This window comes from Rhinopithecus bieti, unplaced genomic scaffold (genome assembly GCF_001698545.2).
Source record: "Rhinopithecus bieti isolate Rb0 unplaced genomic scaffold, ASM169854v2 scaffold_2554, whole genome shotgun sequence".
Classification (NCBI taxonomy): Eukaryota; Metazoa; Chordata; class Mammalia; order Primates; family Cercopithecidae; genus Rhinopithecus; species Rhinopithecus bieti.
This window is the reverse complement of record NW_016804196.1, coordinates 3424787-3441894: the sequence shown is the minus strand read 5'-3', so window position 1 is coordinate 3441894 and position 17108 is coordinate 3424787. Positions and strand designations below refer to the sequence as shown.

The 17108-nt window shown below is 38.7% G+C and overlaps 1 protein-coding gene across 1 annotated transcript in view; it reads right to left on the bottom strand.

Annotated features, from left to right (window-relative positions):
• PHLPP1 (PH domain and leucine rich repeat protein phosphatase 1) overlaps positions 1-17108 on the bottom strand; it is a 271957-nt gene that overhangs the window by 55204 nt on the left and 199645 nt on the right. The window contains exons 9-10 of the mRNA XM_017867150.1: positions 16739-16834; positions 11727-11882 (exon numbers count right to left, since the gene is read on the bottom strand). Of these exons, the coding sequence (XP_017722639.1) occupies positions 11727-11882; positions 16739-16834 (252 nt within the window). The remainder of the gene's footprint in view (positions 1-11726; positions 11883-16738; positions 16835-17108) is intronic.

The window sequence follows — 17108 nt, the reverse complement described above, 5'->3', positions numbered from 1 at the left end:
TTTGCTTGTCTGTAAAGGATTTTAATTTCCCTTCACTATGAAACTGAGTTTGGCTGGATATGAAATTCTGGGTTGAAAATCTTTTTCTTTAAGAATGTTGAATATTGGTCCCCCCCACTTCTTCTGGCTTGGGAGAGTTACGCCGAGAGATCTGCTGTTAGTCTGTGGGCTTCCCTTTGGGGTACCCGACCTTTCTCTCTGGCTGCCCTTAACAGTTTCCTTGCATTTCAACTTCGGTGAATCGTGACAACTAATGTGGTTTGGAGTGTGCGCTTCTGAGGAGTATCTTTGTGGCGGTTCTCGTATTTCCTTAATTTGAATGTTGGCCTGCCTTACTAGGTTGTGAAGTTCTCCTGGATGATATCTGAAGAGTGTTTTCCAACTTGTTCCATTTTTCCCCCTTCACTTTCAGGCACACGATCAGACGTAGATTTGGTCTTTTCACATAATCCCCTATTTTGGAGGCTTTGTTCATTTCTTTTTACTCTTTTTTCTCCACACCTCTCACTTCATTTCGTTCATTTGATCTTCAATCGCTGATACTCCTTCTTCCAGTTGATCGAGTCCGTTACTGAAGTTTGTGCATTTGTCACGTATTTCTCGTGTTATGGTTTTCATCTCTATCAGTTCTTTTAAGGTCTTCTCTGCATTGATTACTCTAGTTATCCATTCTTTTTTCAACGTTTTTAGTTTCTTTGCGCTGGTTACGTAGTTCCTCCTTTAGCTCTGAGAAGTTTGATCGACTGAAGTCCTCTTCTCTCAACTCATCAAAGTCATTCTCTGTCCAGCTTTGTTCCATTGCTGGCAATGAGCTGCATTCCTTTGGAGGGGGAGACGCACTGATTTTTTGTATTTCCAGCTTTTCTGCATTGCTTTTTCCCCATCTTTGTGGTTTTATTTGCCTTTGGTCTTTGATGATGGTGATGTACTGATGGGGTTGTGGTGTGGGTGTCCTTTCTGTTTGTTAAGTTTTCCTTCTAACAGTCAGGACCCTCAGCCGTAGGTCTGTTGGAGTTTGCCTGAGGTTCACTCCAGACCCTGTTTGCCTGGGTATCAGCAGCGGAGGCTGCAGAAGATAGAATATTGCTGAACAGCGAGTGCTTCTGTCTGATTCTTGCTCTGGAAGCTTCATCTCAGGTGTACTCTGCTGTGTGAGGTGTGAGGTTTCGGTCTGCACCTAGTGGGGGATGTCTTCCAGTTAGGCTACTCAGGGGTCAGGGACCCACTTGAGCAGGCAGTCTGTCCGTTCTCAGATCTCAGCCTCTGTGCTGGGAGATCCATTGCTCCTTCAAAGCTATCAGACAGGGGCATTTACCTCTGCCGAGGTTTCTGTTGCTTTCTGTTTAGCTATGCCCTGTCCCCAGAGGAGGAGTCTACAGAGGCAGGCTGGCCTCCCTGAGCTGTGGTGGGCTCCACCCAATTTGAGCTTCCCAGTGGCTTTGTTTACCCACTTAAGCCTCAGCAATGGCGAGAGCCCTCCCCCAGCCTCGCTGCTGCCTTGCAGTTAGATCTCAGACGGCTGTGCTAGCAATGAGGGAGGCTCCGTGGGCGTTGGACCCTCCAGGCCAGGTGTGGGATATAATCTCCTGGTGTGCCGTTTGCTAAGACCCTTGGTAAAGCGCAGTATTAGGGTGGGAGTTACCCGATTTTCCAAGTGTTGTGTGTCTCAGTTTCCCTTGGCTAGGAAAAGGGATTCCCTTCCCCCTTGCATTTCCCTGGTGAGGCGATGCCTCGCCTTGCTTCAGCTCTCAGTGGTCGGGATGCACCAGCTGACCAGCACCGATTGTCCGGCACTCCCCAGTGAGATGAACCTGGTTACCTCAGTTGAAAATGCAGAAATCACCCATCTTCTGTGTCATTCACACTGGGAGCTGGAGGCTGGAGCTGTTCCTATTCAGCCATCTTGGGTGCACCCCCTCTCTTCCCATTTCTAAGCGCATTATTTTTTATTTTGTTTTTAGAGACAGGGTCTGTCACCCAGGCTAGAGTGCAGTGGTCCAATCATAGCTCACTGCACCCTCAAGTTCCTGGACTCAAGGATTCCTGAGAGGCTCCTGCCTCAGCCTCTCAAGCAGCTGGGACTCTTAAGTATATGCCACCATGCCTGCCTAATTTTAAAAATTCTTTGTAGAGATAGGGTCTTGCTATGTTGCCCAGGCTTGTCTCAAACTCCTGACCTCAAGCTATCCTCCTGCTTTGGCCTCCCAAAGTGCTAGGACTACACACATGAGCTACCACTCCCACATTACTAACGGTTTGTCAAGCCGCATTACTAACGGTTTGTCACCACTTCTTGTATATTAATCTTCCACCCTCTTTCCCACCTTTCAGTCTCAAATCTACATTTATATATACCAAAATGCTCACTATCACATTCCTTTTGCTAAAATATACTAGTTATTTCTTGGTTAGGTAAGTTCATCCTCTGGTACATCATGCCCATACAGCTTTCTGTGTGTACATAAATGTTCTATGTCTTTACTCTCCATCATGGTACCCACTAGTTACATGGGGCTGTTGAGCATCTAAAATATGACTAATACAATGAATTAACTAAGTCTTATATATTTATAAATTGTAACTCATTTAAATTACCACTAGAAGTCACTGGATTACATACTTTTTTAAAGAGGATGAATTTTATGGTATGTGTATATCTAAAAAGCTACATGTGACTACAGGCTTTGAATCACACTTAACTGCTTTAGTAGATGCCTGGAGAAGGGATCATGGGTGCACAGATCTCTAAGTCCTTGAGGTCTTTAAAAAACAGCTTTATAGAGACATAATTCACATAATATTAAATATACCCTTTTAAAGTGTGTGACTTAGTGATTTTCTAGTTTTTTTCACAAACTTGTGCAACCATCACCATCATATAATTCCACAACAATTTCATCATTTCATAAAGAAACTCTATACCCATTTGTAGTTACTCATCATTTCTCCCTTCCTCACATCCCCTGGATTTACTTTCTATCTGTATGGATTTGCCAAATGCAAATATTTCATATAAAAAGAATCATACAGCATGTGTCCTTCTGCATCTGGCTTCTTTCACTTAGCATACTGCTTTCAGGGTTTATCCATGTTGCTGCATATACTAGTACCTTTTACTGGTGAATAATATTCCACTATCTGATATAACAGTTTGTTTATCCATTAATCAAGTGATAGACATTTGAGTTCTACTTTCCAGTTATGAATAATGTTGCTGTCAACATTCATATACAAGTTTGGTGTAAACATATATGTTTTCATTTCTCTTGGGTATATACCCAAGAGCAGAATTGCTGGGTAATATTGTGTTTAATTATTTGAGGAACTGACAATCTGTTTTCCAAAGTGCTTCCATCATTTTACATTCCTGCCAGCAGTGTATGAGGTTTCAATTTCTCTCCATTTTTTCCAACATCTGTTATTGTCTTTTTTATTATAGCCACCCTAGTGGGTGTAAGTCATATCTGATTGTGGTTTTTATTTACATTTTCCCAGTGGCTAATGATGCTAAGCATCTTTTTATGTGTTTCTTGGCCATTTGTATATTTTCTTTTGAGGCATGTCTATTCAAATCCTTTGAACATATTTTCATTCAGCTATTTGTCTTTTTTATTGTGAATTGTAATAAGAGTTATTTCAAGTCCCCTATCAGATATATTTCTGTGGGTTGCATTTTCACTTTCTTGATGGTATCCTTTGAAGCACACAAGTTTTAAATTTTGATCAAATCCAATTTATCTATTGTTTTAGTTGTTGCTTATGTTTTTGGTGCTTAAATGTTTAACAGTTTTCTATAACTTAGATCTTAAAGGAGACTTCACTTGATATAAAAATCTTGAGTCAATCTTTAAGTTTTAAAAAACATTGCTCCATTATTATCTTGCATTGTATAATGTTTTGAGAAGTATAATGGCAGTCTAAATATTTGCCTTTTAAAATTATTTTATCTTTTTACTGGTAGTCATAATTATTTATATCTTCAAAATCTAATGGTTTTAATATAATAAGTTTTAAAATTGAACATTCTGAGTTTATTCCAGGTACCCAATTGATACTCTTTTCAAATGTACTTTAAGATATTTTGTTTGTTGTTGAAAAAACTCCTTGAATGGTATTTTTAAATAATACTTCTGTCACTTTTTTTTTGTCTTTGTTCTTCAAGGACACATATACAAATGTTATTCCTTTTGGATCTGTCTTCCATTTCCACTATTTTATCTCTAGCTTTTCAAATAATTCTTCATCTTATTTTCATTCTTTTCATTTTCCTTTGTTTCTTTAATGACCCTTATTAATTTTTTGGGTGTGTTCTCCCTTGGGCACCCTGTAATTACTCCTCATTTCTCAGATAACTGTCATTTTCTTCCATTTTCTGAGTTAAATCACTTCTTTCCAGTCCTTCCTGTTCGTCCATTTTGTTCTTAGTTCCTTAATTTTTTGTTTTATATCATAAAATGTTCACTTGACTATCGTTAATTCTGCTTGGAATGTTGTCTTATAGTTTTGTTAGGCTTCACAGTAGATTTTTTGGGGTACGAATTATTCCACAGTGGACATATGTTGTTTTTTGTTTTCTCATTTTGGGAGCCAATAACCCAATAAGGATCTGTTCATCTTTTTCCCAATCATTTTCACAGTATCAGGTTGTTTTACAAGTTTCTTAGTTCAGTGCTGTATCTTCTATCAGCATATATCAAGTGAAGATACATTAAGGGATCTCTTTGTTTGGACTGAGTAGGGAAGGGCTATGTGTCCTCTGATGTTCTGGTTCACTTGTCTTGTAGAACCTTTAGTTTTCCCCACTTGCTTCACTTCCTCTTTACCAATCCAATTGCCAATTTTCCTTCAATAACTGTATTTCTGGCTTGCTATTCCTTCCAGTTGCATGTACTTACACCTAAGCTTAGGTGGTAGTGGTAGACCCACCTAAAGCCCCACTGCCCGCTCCCCTCTTCTCTCTTCCCCACAGTTTTTCTCATTCTGCCATTGCTTAACACAAAATCTTAGGGTGAGGCAGGGATAAAGTCAAAGTGTAATTGCTGGGAATTGATGCTTATTTCTCTTTTTATTTATAATTTACCCTCTCACTGAATTAAGATGGGGGCTACCAGACTTTGGAGTTGCTAAAGGAACATATTTCTCATAGAAGATGCTCTAGCTTAGTAGGGTGCAATCTGGCTGCACTTCCTAATTCTCTAGGGAGCTTTCCTTAGTGTAGAATTCTCAACTTCAACTCGAAGATATTCTTGTTAAGTAGGTCAGGGTGGGGCCTCAAAATCTATATAGCAGAATTCTGATGGTTGGTGGAGTTGAGAATCATCATGGTGCAAAAACCCTTGTCCTCATGCATTTTCGTGGTTTCTGGGGATACGCACACCCCTCACTGGCAGGGTAGACTCGCCCATCTCATCCATTTTAAAAGCATCAGAGAAACAGGGGCAAAGATTACCAAAGCAGTCTCTCAGAGTACGGGCAGAACTCTTCTGATAAGCCATGAATGGTCTCTTTCCAATCTCAGAGCAATGTTCACAGCTGAACACAGGAATGCCTGGAAGCTTCTGGCTAAACCTTTCTGGTTTGTTCTGGTTAATAAAAATGGAGTGTGCCATCAGAACTCCAACCTTGCTAAGATTACACAATCAGCCACTTTCCAATGCCCCCACCCTACTCTGTTCTCCAGGACTGAGGTAGATCTTTTTGGGAGAAATAAGGGAGAGAAAAGAATGAAAATTCTCTTCCCCTTCATAGTATTCTAAACATCAGTGACTGATTCTCTAGTTTTGAAAAACTTGTCAGTTGATTTTGATGTAATAACCCTGGTTAAGAACTATACCTTAAAATATCTGAGAAGCACAACACTTTAAAAAGCAGAGAGGGGATATATATGTTATCTAGAAATATCTCTAGACACATTCAGTTTTTCTATTAAAATTCTTCTTTTATAAAAATATATTTGTTTCAGCAGTAGTACCTGGGTCACCTTAAGCTTTCAGTGTGTTCAGCAGACCATCTGCACTGGAGTCACTGGGGGAGCCTTGTTAAACATACAGTTCCCAGACTATCCTTCTAAAATCGAAGTGAGAAGACCTGAGATAAGAGCCAAGAATCTGCATATTTGATAAGTACTTTAGGAAATTCTGAAAACACTTTGAGAAACACCATCTTAGTCCACTGTGACTCTCAAAACATCAGACACTTCATGATACATCAGAACGTCAAAAGATAGCCCTCGTCACTGAAAAAAATAGTTGCCTCCAGCTCAGATTTTTAAAATGCCAGAAATATCTGTCTTTGCCAAAAGGCACCAGTTGTCATGGTCAATTGATCATGCTCTTCTAAATTTTCTGTTCCCTTTTAGCCCTTTTGATATTTACACATATTCTCTCTGAGTCACTAAAACTTATGGTCTGTAATGTGACTAATACTCTGGGAATATTTAATAAACACACATGAGCAATTACCACGAAGCTCATTTGAACATACACTTCCCCAACTTCTGCCCCTGAAAATACCTTGTACTAGTCCACTCAGGAATAAAAACAGACCTGGCTGCCCTCCCACAGCAGGGACCTATAACTCTCCTTTAACGGGTCCATTTTGGCTTTGTTAATTAGGCTGACTTCATCAGGAGAAGCGGTCTGGCCATCAAATGTGTGTGCAGATGTTAGGTGGACAGGGAGTCAGTCATTGCCAAGATTTCAGGAAGAAACAGAAGGATGGCAGTCCCTCTGGCAATGTCTCATCCACTCTGGTGACCCATGGAGAATGTCTACCCTCCCCGCACCCATCTGTTGATGACAACTAATTATCTGAAACCCCTTTGGGGTTTCCATCAGGAAAATCCTCAACTCTAATTAAAAAGACAGGTAAATGAGAAATCTAGGCCCATGATCTAGATTAGAATATCTTCCTCAAGTATTTAGAGGAAGATGAAGATGACTAAAAGTTGTCTAATATAACACAGATTCCCCTGTCTCTTACTTGGTTACCAAACAGCTTCCTGCTACCAGGTATAGTAGATTAATATACACTATTCTAAAGCTGCAATACCTTTTTTTCATTTTTTGAGACAGGGTCACACTCTGTAACCCAGGCTGGAGTGTAGGTGGCGTGATCAGAGCTCACGGCAGCCTCGAACTCCTAGGCTCAAGTGATCTTCCCACCTCAGCCTTCCAAGTAGCTGGGACCAGAGGTGTGAGCCACCACATCTGACTTGTTTTTTTTGTTTTGTCTTGTTTCTTTCAGTTTGTAGAGACATGGTCTTGCCATGTTGCCCAGGCTGGTCTCAAACTCTTAGGCTCAAGCAATCCTCCCGTGTTGGCCTCCCAAAGTTCTGGGATTATAGGTGTGAGCCACTGTGCCTGGCCCTGTAATACTTGACAGTATGAGACTGGCTTTATTAGGAAAAATTCAGAGCAAAGGAAAACTCTCATGAGTCAAAATGTGGTCTTCTGCCCTGTGTCCAATAACACATGCTTCTCTGATATTTCTCATAACACTTGGTAGCGCAAGTTCTACTTAGAGGATGAACCACTGAAACACATAAAGCCCTTTCCTCAGTTATATAACAAAACACAGAACTGTAACCATAATTTATTACCACAAAAAAATATAAAAAAGGAATTTACATATTTTTAAGATTTGCATTATGTAGCAAACTGAATGGAAGGCAACTGGAGCAAAGTTTCACCAATGCCTGGAGCTGTTTGCCAAACACACAGCTTTGTATCATCCAACAACAAAATGTTGCTCATCATACCATAAGCCTAAATTATACTAGACCAACTTTATTATTTTCCGTCTATTCTACCGTCTTAAACCTACCTTTCACTATAGTTTATTGTGCAGTTACTTTAAACTCTTCATTAGATTGTAAGCTTCTTGAGGATAATTCCTATGTGTAGTCATTTCTCAATGTCCTACGCATCCAGCACAGTGATTTAAACTCAGTGAGATGTTTGCTGCATTGAACCATGTGAACAAAAACAAATCACAACTGAAACCCCCTGCAAGAAGCCAGTCACAAAGAATCTTTCCTAAAAATTGTCTTTAATATTTTAAATTTCATGTTTTCTGGGTTGGCCTACTTCAACAACTGTTTACTAGTTTATTCATTCCCCCCTCAAACTCATCAAACCAAATACACGATATTTGTAAATGTTCCTGAGTTTAAATTATGCCTCAATAAAACAAAACATAATAAAATTTTTATAAATAGGTAGGTAAAAACCTCCAGTATTGAGGTTGTGTAAAGAGGATAAGTATTAACCTTTAAAGGCAATACTTTGGTGGAAATCATTAGAAAATGTTATTTTTGTTATCTTCTAACAAGTGAACTAATATAAAATACGGTTTAGAAAACAGCTAATCAAATTTATCCCACCCCTTTCACATAATCCTGTCTGCCCAAGATAATTAACAATCTTAACTTTTCTTTCTGTTTCTACTAAATCAGTTGCTATGCTGTGCTGGAGATGTAGCAATTATAGCTTGGAAAACAAAGGTACGGGAATATGCCTTCTTGAAACAGTTTCTTATTTCTCCCATTTTTTGGTCATTTGTTTTACTCTCATAAAATAAAACCAAGATATTTGCTCCTTCTCATTCACCCAACCCTTTACTCCAGAACTCTCCTGTGCCAGAAATGTATTTATCCTGCCCTGTCCTCCCCTCACAGCCTCCAAAGGCTGGCAAATTCTCCCTAACAGCCCCTGTTTTCAAAAATGCAGCTGGCTGTAGACACGTCAGTCTATTTGTATGGGGATTTCTGCCTAAATGCCTTTAGCTAACACTGCTGGCCTAGCTTATGATAGCAGTGTCCTTCCAGTGGCTCAGTTCACACCTTTGTCCAGTTCATATTCATGTTCCAGTTCACACAATCCTTCCTTTTCCAACATACAGGTACCATTTGGGAACTGAACAAATAAGCAAAATGAGAAAACCGAGGTTTAGAATGACCTGCACAGAATTACAAAGTCAACAATCAAGGCAGTGGTTTTCAATCCTGGGAGTCATTACAATCCCCTAAAACCACAATTGTTCTTACTTAAATCCTTGTCCAAACACATCTAAACATGAAAATACAGTCTCCAGAAAATGAAATACAGAAATGTATTTCTGAGAAAAATCAAATTCTCAGAAATGAATAAAGAATGATTATTATCTACTGGAAATTCTAGCACTGATAACCTTTAATAGTCGTGAACTTACCAGAATTGGCCAGATTCAGAAATGGTTTTTATTTCACTCAGACTCCTAAAACCTATATCCATTCCTTTATTTGGTCCTACAGATTCAGTGTAGAACTCTAGGGGAACAAGTGGATTCCCATTATGACATAACTTATAATTCTCCATAGAAGAAATCAAATTTTATAGTATTCACAACCAAAAAGTGTATGTCTAAAGTGATCTGTCCCTGCACATTCTGCTTTGATATTAATGTAAAAACAATAATTCTGGCCTGGTACAGTGGCTCACACCTGTAACCCCAGCACTTTGAGAGGCTAAGGCGGGTGGATCACTTGAGGTCAGAAATTTAAGATCAGCCTGGTCAACAAGGGGAAACCCCATCTCTACTAAAATTACAAAAATTAGCCAGAAGCGGTGGCATGCACCTGTAATCCTGGCTATTTCGGAGGCTGAGGGAAGAGAATCACTTGAACCCAGGAGGTGGAGGCTGCAATGAGCTGAGATCACACCATTGCACTTCAAGCCTGGGCCACAAAGCTAGACTCCGTCTCAAAAAAAATACCCCAAAACTAAAAAACAAGAATTCTTTCAATGATCTTGAAACATTTCACTTTTTACCAGGAGGATGACATAGTACTGGCCAATTACAATATGACAATCCCATTTTCTCATAGTTCTATTGTTTCTTTATAATTATTCCAGTTGGAATTCGTTATAACTTACATGAGTACACTGAAGATAATTTTCTTTTTAAGTGAGGAAAACAGAACAAAAGGAAGAAGAAGAGTGCTAGAAATGTTCTATATCTTGTTCTGGGTAAGGTGGTCCCTGCAACCATTTCTATAAATATGTAAAAATTCATTGAGCAGTCACTTAAAAGTTGGACACTTTACTGAATGTAATCATATTTTGTAGTAAGATTTTTTTTAATCTTATTAAAGATTTACGGAAAAGATGAGGAAGAAAAAAATATAAAGCCTGGAATTGAAATTCCTTAAATTCTCTATCATTTATTACACAAATATTTTTTGAGCACTTTCCTTTATTCTAGACACTGTAAGATGTTGATGATAAAACTATAATTAAGACACAGTCATTGGCCGCATGGCGTTAGTAATCTAATAATGGAGAGAGACAAGTGAGTAAGAAATTACAATACAGTGTGTGATGGCTATTATGATAGGAGTAAGCTCAGGGAGTTAGGCACATGCAGTGGGAAATCTAATTCAGCTTAGGAGAGCCAGAGATCGCAGACGGCCATTTCACCCACATAATATGACACATGCTGAAACATAGCTAACATTTATTTTGTAAGGTAAAAAGATCCGTCATCATTTCCTTCTTTTCTCTGCACTTCTAGAAGCAAAATTAAATTTAACATTTTTGTCTTCATTATGAGATACACTAAAAGTTAGATCCTTCATATTGTCTCTAAAGTAATGGTCACTCCCCAAAAATAAACATGGGAGCAGAAGTCAAAATAACTCAGGCTATCAGCCTATGAAACGTTTTAGAATGATGCACATGGGTTCTGAAGCAAACAAGATGCTCCAAAGTAAGTTAACAGCCACTGTTACTTAAGGCTTTCTTTAAAGAAAATTCTGTATGTGGCAACTTATCACAACAAAATAACAGAGCTACATTTAATGTTGAAATTAACCTCTCCCTCCCATTCAAAACAACTTCTTCAAATGCTTAGTGTACGATACAAGTAATTTAGGAAAATTTTGTTTTTTCAAAACAAAATAATTGAATTGAATATGGAGTTAATTATGGTAAAGATAAGAAGGACTGATTAAAAAACAGTAAGTGCTGGGCACAGTGGCTCGCACTTATAATCCCAGTATTTTGGGAGGCCAAGGTGGGTAGGTCGCTTGAGGCCAGGAGTTTGAAACCAGCCTGGCCAATATGGCAAAACCCCATCTCTACTAAAAATACAAAAAATTAGCTGGGCATGGTGGCACATGCCTGTAGTCCCAGCTACTTGGGAGGCTGAGGCAGGAGAATCACTTGAACCTGGGAGGCAGAAGTTCCAGTGAGTCGAGACCGCACCACTACACTTCAGCCTAAGCAACACAGTGAGACTCTGTCTCAAAAAATCAAAAAACCAAAATCAATAATAACTAAGCTAACTCTAGGACAATTCATCTCCATCTCCCAAAGTCCCAAACATGTGAAAGCAGGAACAGAGAATCATAAGATAATTAAGCTAAGCCTGGCATGGAATGTGACCAGGTAGTAACACAGGAGCACACTTCTCATCCTTGTTTTACACCTACATCCCCATGACACATGTATGGACAATGTAACCTACTTTGTTCCAGAGAGCAGCAAAGTTAATAAAGAATCTATAGGTTGCTCCTGACTCCATCGCCTACAAAATGGTCAGTAAAGTGGCTGGCAAAACTATTTCCTTCACAAATCTGGGACAGACACATAATCGGAAAGTTTACACAGTCTCAGGTCACAAAAGACAAAGACACAAATGAGGGAGTATTTATAGACTCAGATGATAAACAAGACAAACGGCTTTACCTGTCAGACTTCATCAGAAGGTTAGGCGGGAGCTCAAGGAGCTGGTTGTGTTGCACATCCAAGACCTCCACCGAGGTTCTTTCTAGCCTTTCAGGAAGCCTTGCCAACTGGTTGTGTCCTGCCAGTAGTTTCCGGAGACTGCTGTTACAAAATAAGCTGTATAAAAAGGGACAAAAGACCGAAAATGAAAAGAGTAGAATACTTAAAATTATCTCTCCAAAATCACAAATTCATTTGGAGCAACTACAAATTCATTTTAATATAAATTCAAACTTGGAACTATTTGTGTTTCAATACTTTCTACACTCAAGAAAAGGAGGAAGGAAAAAACTATGTAAACAGATACTGAGCAAAGAAGCTCTACATAGCAAAAAGCAAGTTCTATAGATGGAGCCACTGAAGAGATCAGTCTAATCTTGTCAGGGTCACAAGGCAAGCTTTAAAAGGCTGCATGCTTCTCCAGAGTAGGGCTTGTATCTTATATTGTCCCAGAATGCTGGGTTACCCATAAGAGATTCTGAATAAGCACAGCTGAGCAGTCTTTACTTATAGGATCTGCATTAAATAAAGGGTTATTCAATCAAACTTTTACAAATGTCAACTGAGAAAATGTTATGTTTTTCCTCAGTTGCATTTCACAATCCTAATTGTTTCTTCTTTGCCTCACTTCCCTGGCTGTATGTCTCTGTTTTTTTCTAGCTTAATCCTAGACCAAGGTAGAGACTCCCTCCCGAAAGAGCAGCATGTACTTAATCCACTATTTTCTTGAGAGACTTAAAGAGCCATTTGGAAGCTTGGCTGTGTTTCTTGTAAAGGTCATTAGAACTGTCAGAGATGATGAATACTTGTTAATCTAATGTAAATCTACATTATGACCACTTCAGACTTCCCTAACATTACAGAGAATAAAACAGGCCCTGGGTTTAAACAGACATCTCAGGGGTGGGGAAAAGTGAGGTTACAATTTGCATCCTGATCACTTTAGATTAAGAATTTATCAATCTGCCTAATTGATAAATTAAGAATTTATTTATTAATCTGCTGTCAAAGAATGAGGCTTCCTCATCCACCTCCTGTTTTCCACCACTCTGATCTCACTCACGAATGCCCATAATTTTTTAAAATTAATTTTTACTTGACAAAAATTAGCATACATTTACGGTGTAAAACATGTTTGAATATATGTATACATTGTGGGATGGCTAAATCAAGCTAATTATCATATGCATTACCTCACATATTTATCATTTTTTTTGTGGTGAGAACATTTAAATCTACTCCCTTACCTATTTTCAAGAATACAAGACATTGTTATTAACTGTAGTTAAAATGCTGCACAATAGGTCTCTTGAACTTACTCTTCTTGTCTAATCCAAATTTTGTATCCTTCAATCCACAAGAGTTAAAAATTCCCGTTAACATTAGGGCATAACTTTATTCACTTTAAATAGCAAATGGAGTTTCTTTGCTCACAAAGATGCTAGCAAACTGTCTCAATGCTGTGACACCACAGGCCCCAGTTAAAGATATCTAAGTTGGCAGGTTTAGATATCAGTGTGACAAGACAGATTATCCGGGCCAGATGATCTATGCAGTTACCATTACCATAGGGCAGTCTCTGTAATGGTCATTCCAGCCTATTATTTCAGCATGTGGTTCATCATATATATATATATGTATCCTTTACCACATAAATAACTAAAAGGTGATAAAATCTTTTACCTTGATTTTCCAAATCAAAAGATCAACTATAGGATGAGTATTGAATGCTAATTATTGGGTTTAGTTCAATTCTTTTGGGTATTATCTAAACATTAAAATACTCTCTTTCCTTTTTAATACATTTCTGCCTCTAATAATTTCTCTTTTGTCAAACTCTTTTTTTTTTTTTCCTTTGAGATAGAGTCTCACTCTGTTGCTGAGGCTGGAGTGCAATGGCGCAATCTTGGCTCACTGCAACCTCCACCTCCTGGGTTCAAGTGATTCCCCTGCCTCAGCCTCCAGAGTAGCTGGGACTACAGGCATGTGCCACTACGCCCAGCTAATTTTTGTATTTTTTAGTAGAGACAGGGTTTCACCATGTTGGTCAGGCTGGTCTTGAACTGCTGACCTCAGGTGATCTGCCCGCCTTGGCCTCCCCATGTGCTAGGATTATAGGCATGAGCCACTGCACCCGGCCCTGTCAAACTCTTCATATACCTTACTTGGACAAAGTATGAGTATTAAATCAATTTTAATTAATCATTGTCTTGCCTGAATTTTTTTTTTTTTCTTTTTAAGAGGCAAGGTCTCAGCTCTGTTGCTCACGCTGGAGTGCAGTGATGCAACCACACGTCACTGTAACCTTGACCTCCTAGGCTCAGGCAATCCTCCTGCCTCAAGTCTTCCAAGTAGCTGGGACTACAGGCACACACCACCATGTCTGGCTAATTTTATTTTTTGTAGAGATAGGGTCTTGCAGTATTGCCCAGGCTAGTCTTGAACTCCTGGGCTCAAGCAATCTTCCTGCCTTGGCCTCCCAATGTGCTGGTACTAGATCAAGAGCCACGGTACCCAGTCTTGCCTATTACATCAACAACAGGGCTTATACAGAGTTTGCAACTGAACAACACTATAAACAGAAAAACAATGCACACTCTTTTTGTTCCACGTGTTAAACACACACACACACACACACACACACACACACACAAGAATACAATAACAATAGAGCATTTGGGATTTGCATTGAATAAGCATTTGTTTAGATTCTCAAAAAGCCTGTTCTGACGCAGAACAAATTAAAGATCAACAGATCTGGGGGGAAAAATTGGACAAAATGTCAGTTATCTTGCATTTGTTTGTTTATATATGTAAAATATAAATATATATTAATGTATAATATATACAAATATAAAATATATATATGATATATCTTTGTAGCCTTCAGCAAAACAGAGAACTTGGATGCCAATGTGCTATCTGTGGGATTGAGGGGTGAAAGGGGGAAAGAGAACAGAGAAAAGAGAAGAAAAGGCCAGGTGTGGTGGCTCACGGCTATAATCGCAGCACTTTGGGAGGCTGAGGCAGGCGGATCACCTGAGGTCAGGAGTTCAAGAACAGCCTGGTCAACACAGTGAAACCCCGTCTCTACTAAAAATACAAAAATTAGCCAGGCGTGGTGGCACGTGCCTGTAGTCCCAGTTACTCAGGAGGCTGAGGCACGAGAATTGCTTGAACCCGGGAGGCAGAGGTTGCAGTGAGTCAGGATCGTGACTCTGTCTCAAAAAAAAGAAAAAAAAAAAGAAAAGAAGGAAAGACAGAAAGAAAATAGAAGATAAGGTAGAAAATTTTTTTCAATAAATTATTTTTTTCCCTACTGTTTTCGTTTTTCCTGTTCTTTTACTAAAAGGGCCATGCACGGACACACACACACACACACCCTCTTGTTAATAGTGATGGCTGCAATGGATCACCTAAATGCTCAGTCAACATAATATTCTAGGGCAGAAAGCACTTTCAAATGGATCATATTTACAGGTATAATGTATTGCTGGGGAACATAATGAAATTAACAGAGCTTTTCAGGGATGAAAATATAACTCAGATTTCTTTAATAAGAGCTACATTCTAACACAGTGTTATCAAATATACGCCACATGTAATTTTAAATTATCTAGTAGCCACATTAAAAGAAAAAGAAAAGAACAAGTAAATGAATTCTCAGAGTATTATTTCATTTAACCCAGAATATGCCCCAAATATTAACTTAACATGTAATTAATGTACACTATTATTAATATTTTACATTCCATGTATATTTTACACTTACAGCACTTCTCAATTAGGATTAGTCACATTTCAGGTGCTCAACAGTCACTTGGTTAATGGCTGGCTGGGGGCTACCATACTGAACAGCTGAACTCTAACATGTTTACTAGGCTTACCAAGCAAGTGTATCTTCTTGGTAAGGAAACAGGAATGGTGATCACATACCTTTAAAGATTGTGCACTAAAGTAAGTTTACTCCAAAATGGTAACATACTTCTACAATGTTTTCACTGATGTTTTTGACTATACATAGCTAAAAATAACTGACTTCCTCTGTTCAGTGATTGGCTGAGAATGGTGGAAATAATAAGACCTGAGTTGAGGCAACCACAAGTAACTATATGAATTTAAGTTAATTGGAGTTAACGAATACACAAAATTTAGTTCCTCAGTCACATTAGCCACAATGCAAGTGCTCAATAGCCACATATGGCCAGTGGATACCATACTGGGCAGCACAGATACAGAGCACTTCAATCATCACAGAAATTTCTACAGGACAGCACTGGATAGACTCTTAGGGTTACTAACTGCATGGCTAGTTACTAAAAATTCACTAATATTTTGGACCATGATTAGTCAACTTGAAAATATCTGTCTATATTTACAGACAATAGAAGTCATCATGTGGCTGTTTTGCAAATCTTGCCATTAAAGTGAAAATTATAAAATAAAAATAAGAACATATTTAAGAGAGAGAAGTTCTTGAACCTTCTACTCCCAAATTTCACAAGAAAAAGAGAATCTAGTCTAGTTTGCTCTTTCTAGGTTTCATGACCTAACCATCTTATTTCCCCCTCAAAGTTAAGGTCTAGGGAGAACAAAAGGTATTTATGTTTAAAGTAGACATATTAAGTCAACAAACAGAGGTGGAAGATTCTGAAAGACTTAAGATCCCAGAAGTGGGCTAATCATATTGTTTGCTTCAAAGATTGTTTTTGGCTTACTTAAAAATTTCCACCAAGCACAACTGCCTGCAAGGTTTTGAAAAGTCTGGCTGAGAGTCAAAGCCTCACTCTACTCCTCACTGCACTGCATGAAGAAAGTTTGTAACTTGAAGACACCACACGGGGTAAAAGATACCATATTCGTTTTTAAAGCAAACTCTTTTAGGCTTATGATACCAAGTTAAACACCGAATCAGCAATTTTTTAAATTGCTCATCTATTGTGAGATCCTCTCATTTGATCTGCAATACTCACCGGGCAGGAAGTTCACATATTTGATTATGGCCAATATCCAAAACTTCTAGCTTTCGGCTTTCACATACCCACTCAGGCACATTTTCTAAGCGGTTCCTAAATGCAAGAACATAAAATTGTTTGGTTGAATTTGGCCTCAAAAGTGGTTCTAAACTCAAATTATTACAAGGAATAAGTAAAACCTTAAATGAAACACCAAAGTACCGTGGGCATAAATCGAAAGAACATGTGGATTCGCTTTTCTCCAGAAGTAAGAAGAATTGTGATAGGGAGAAGAAATAAAGAAAAAGTAAGGAAGAGGCAGAGCACAGTAGCTCATGCCTATGGGAGGATCGCTTGTGTCCAAGAGTTTGAGATCAGCCTGGGCAAC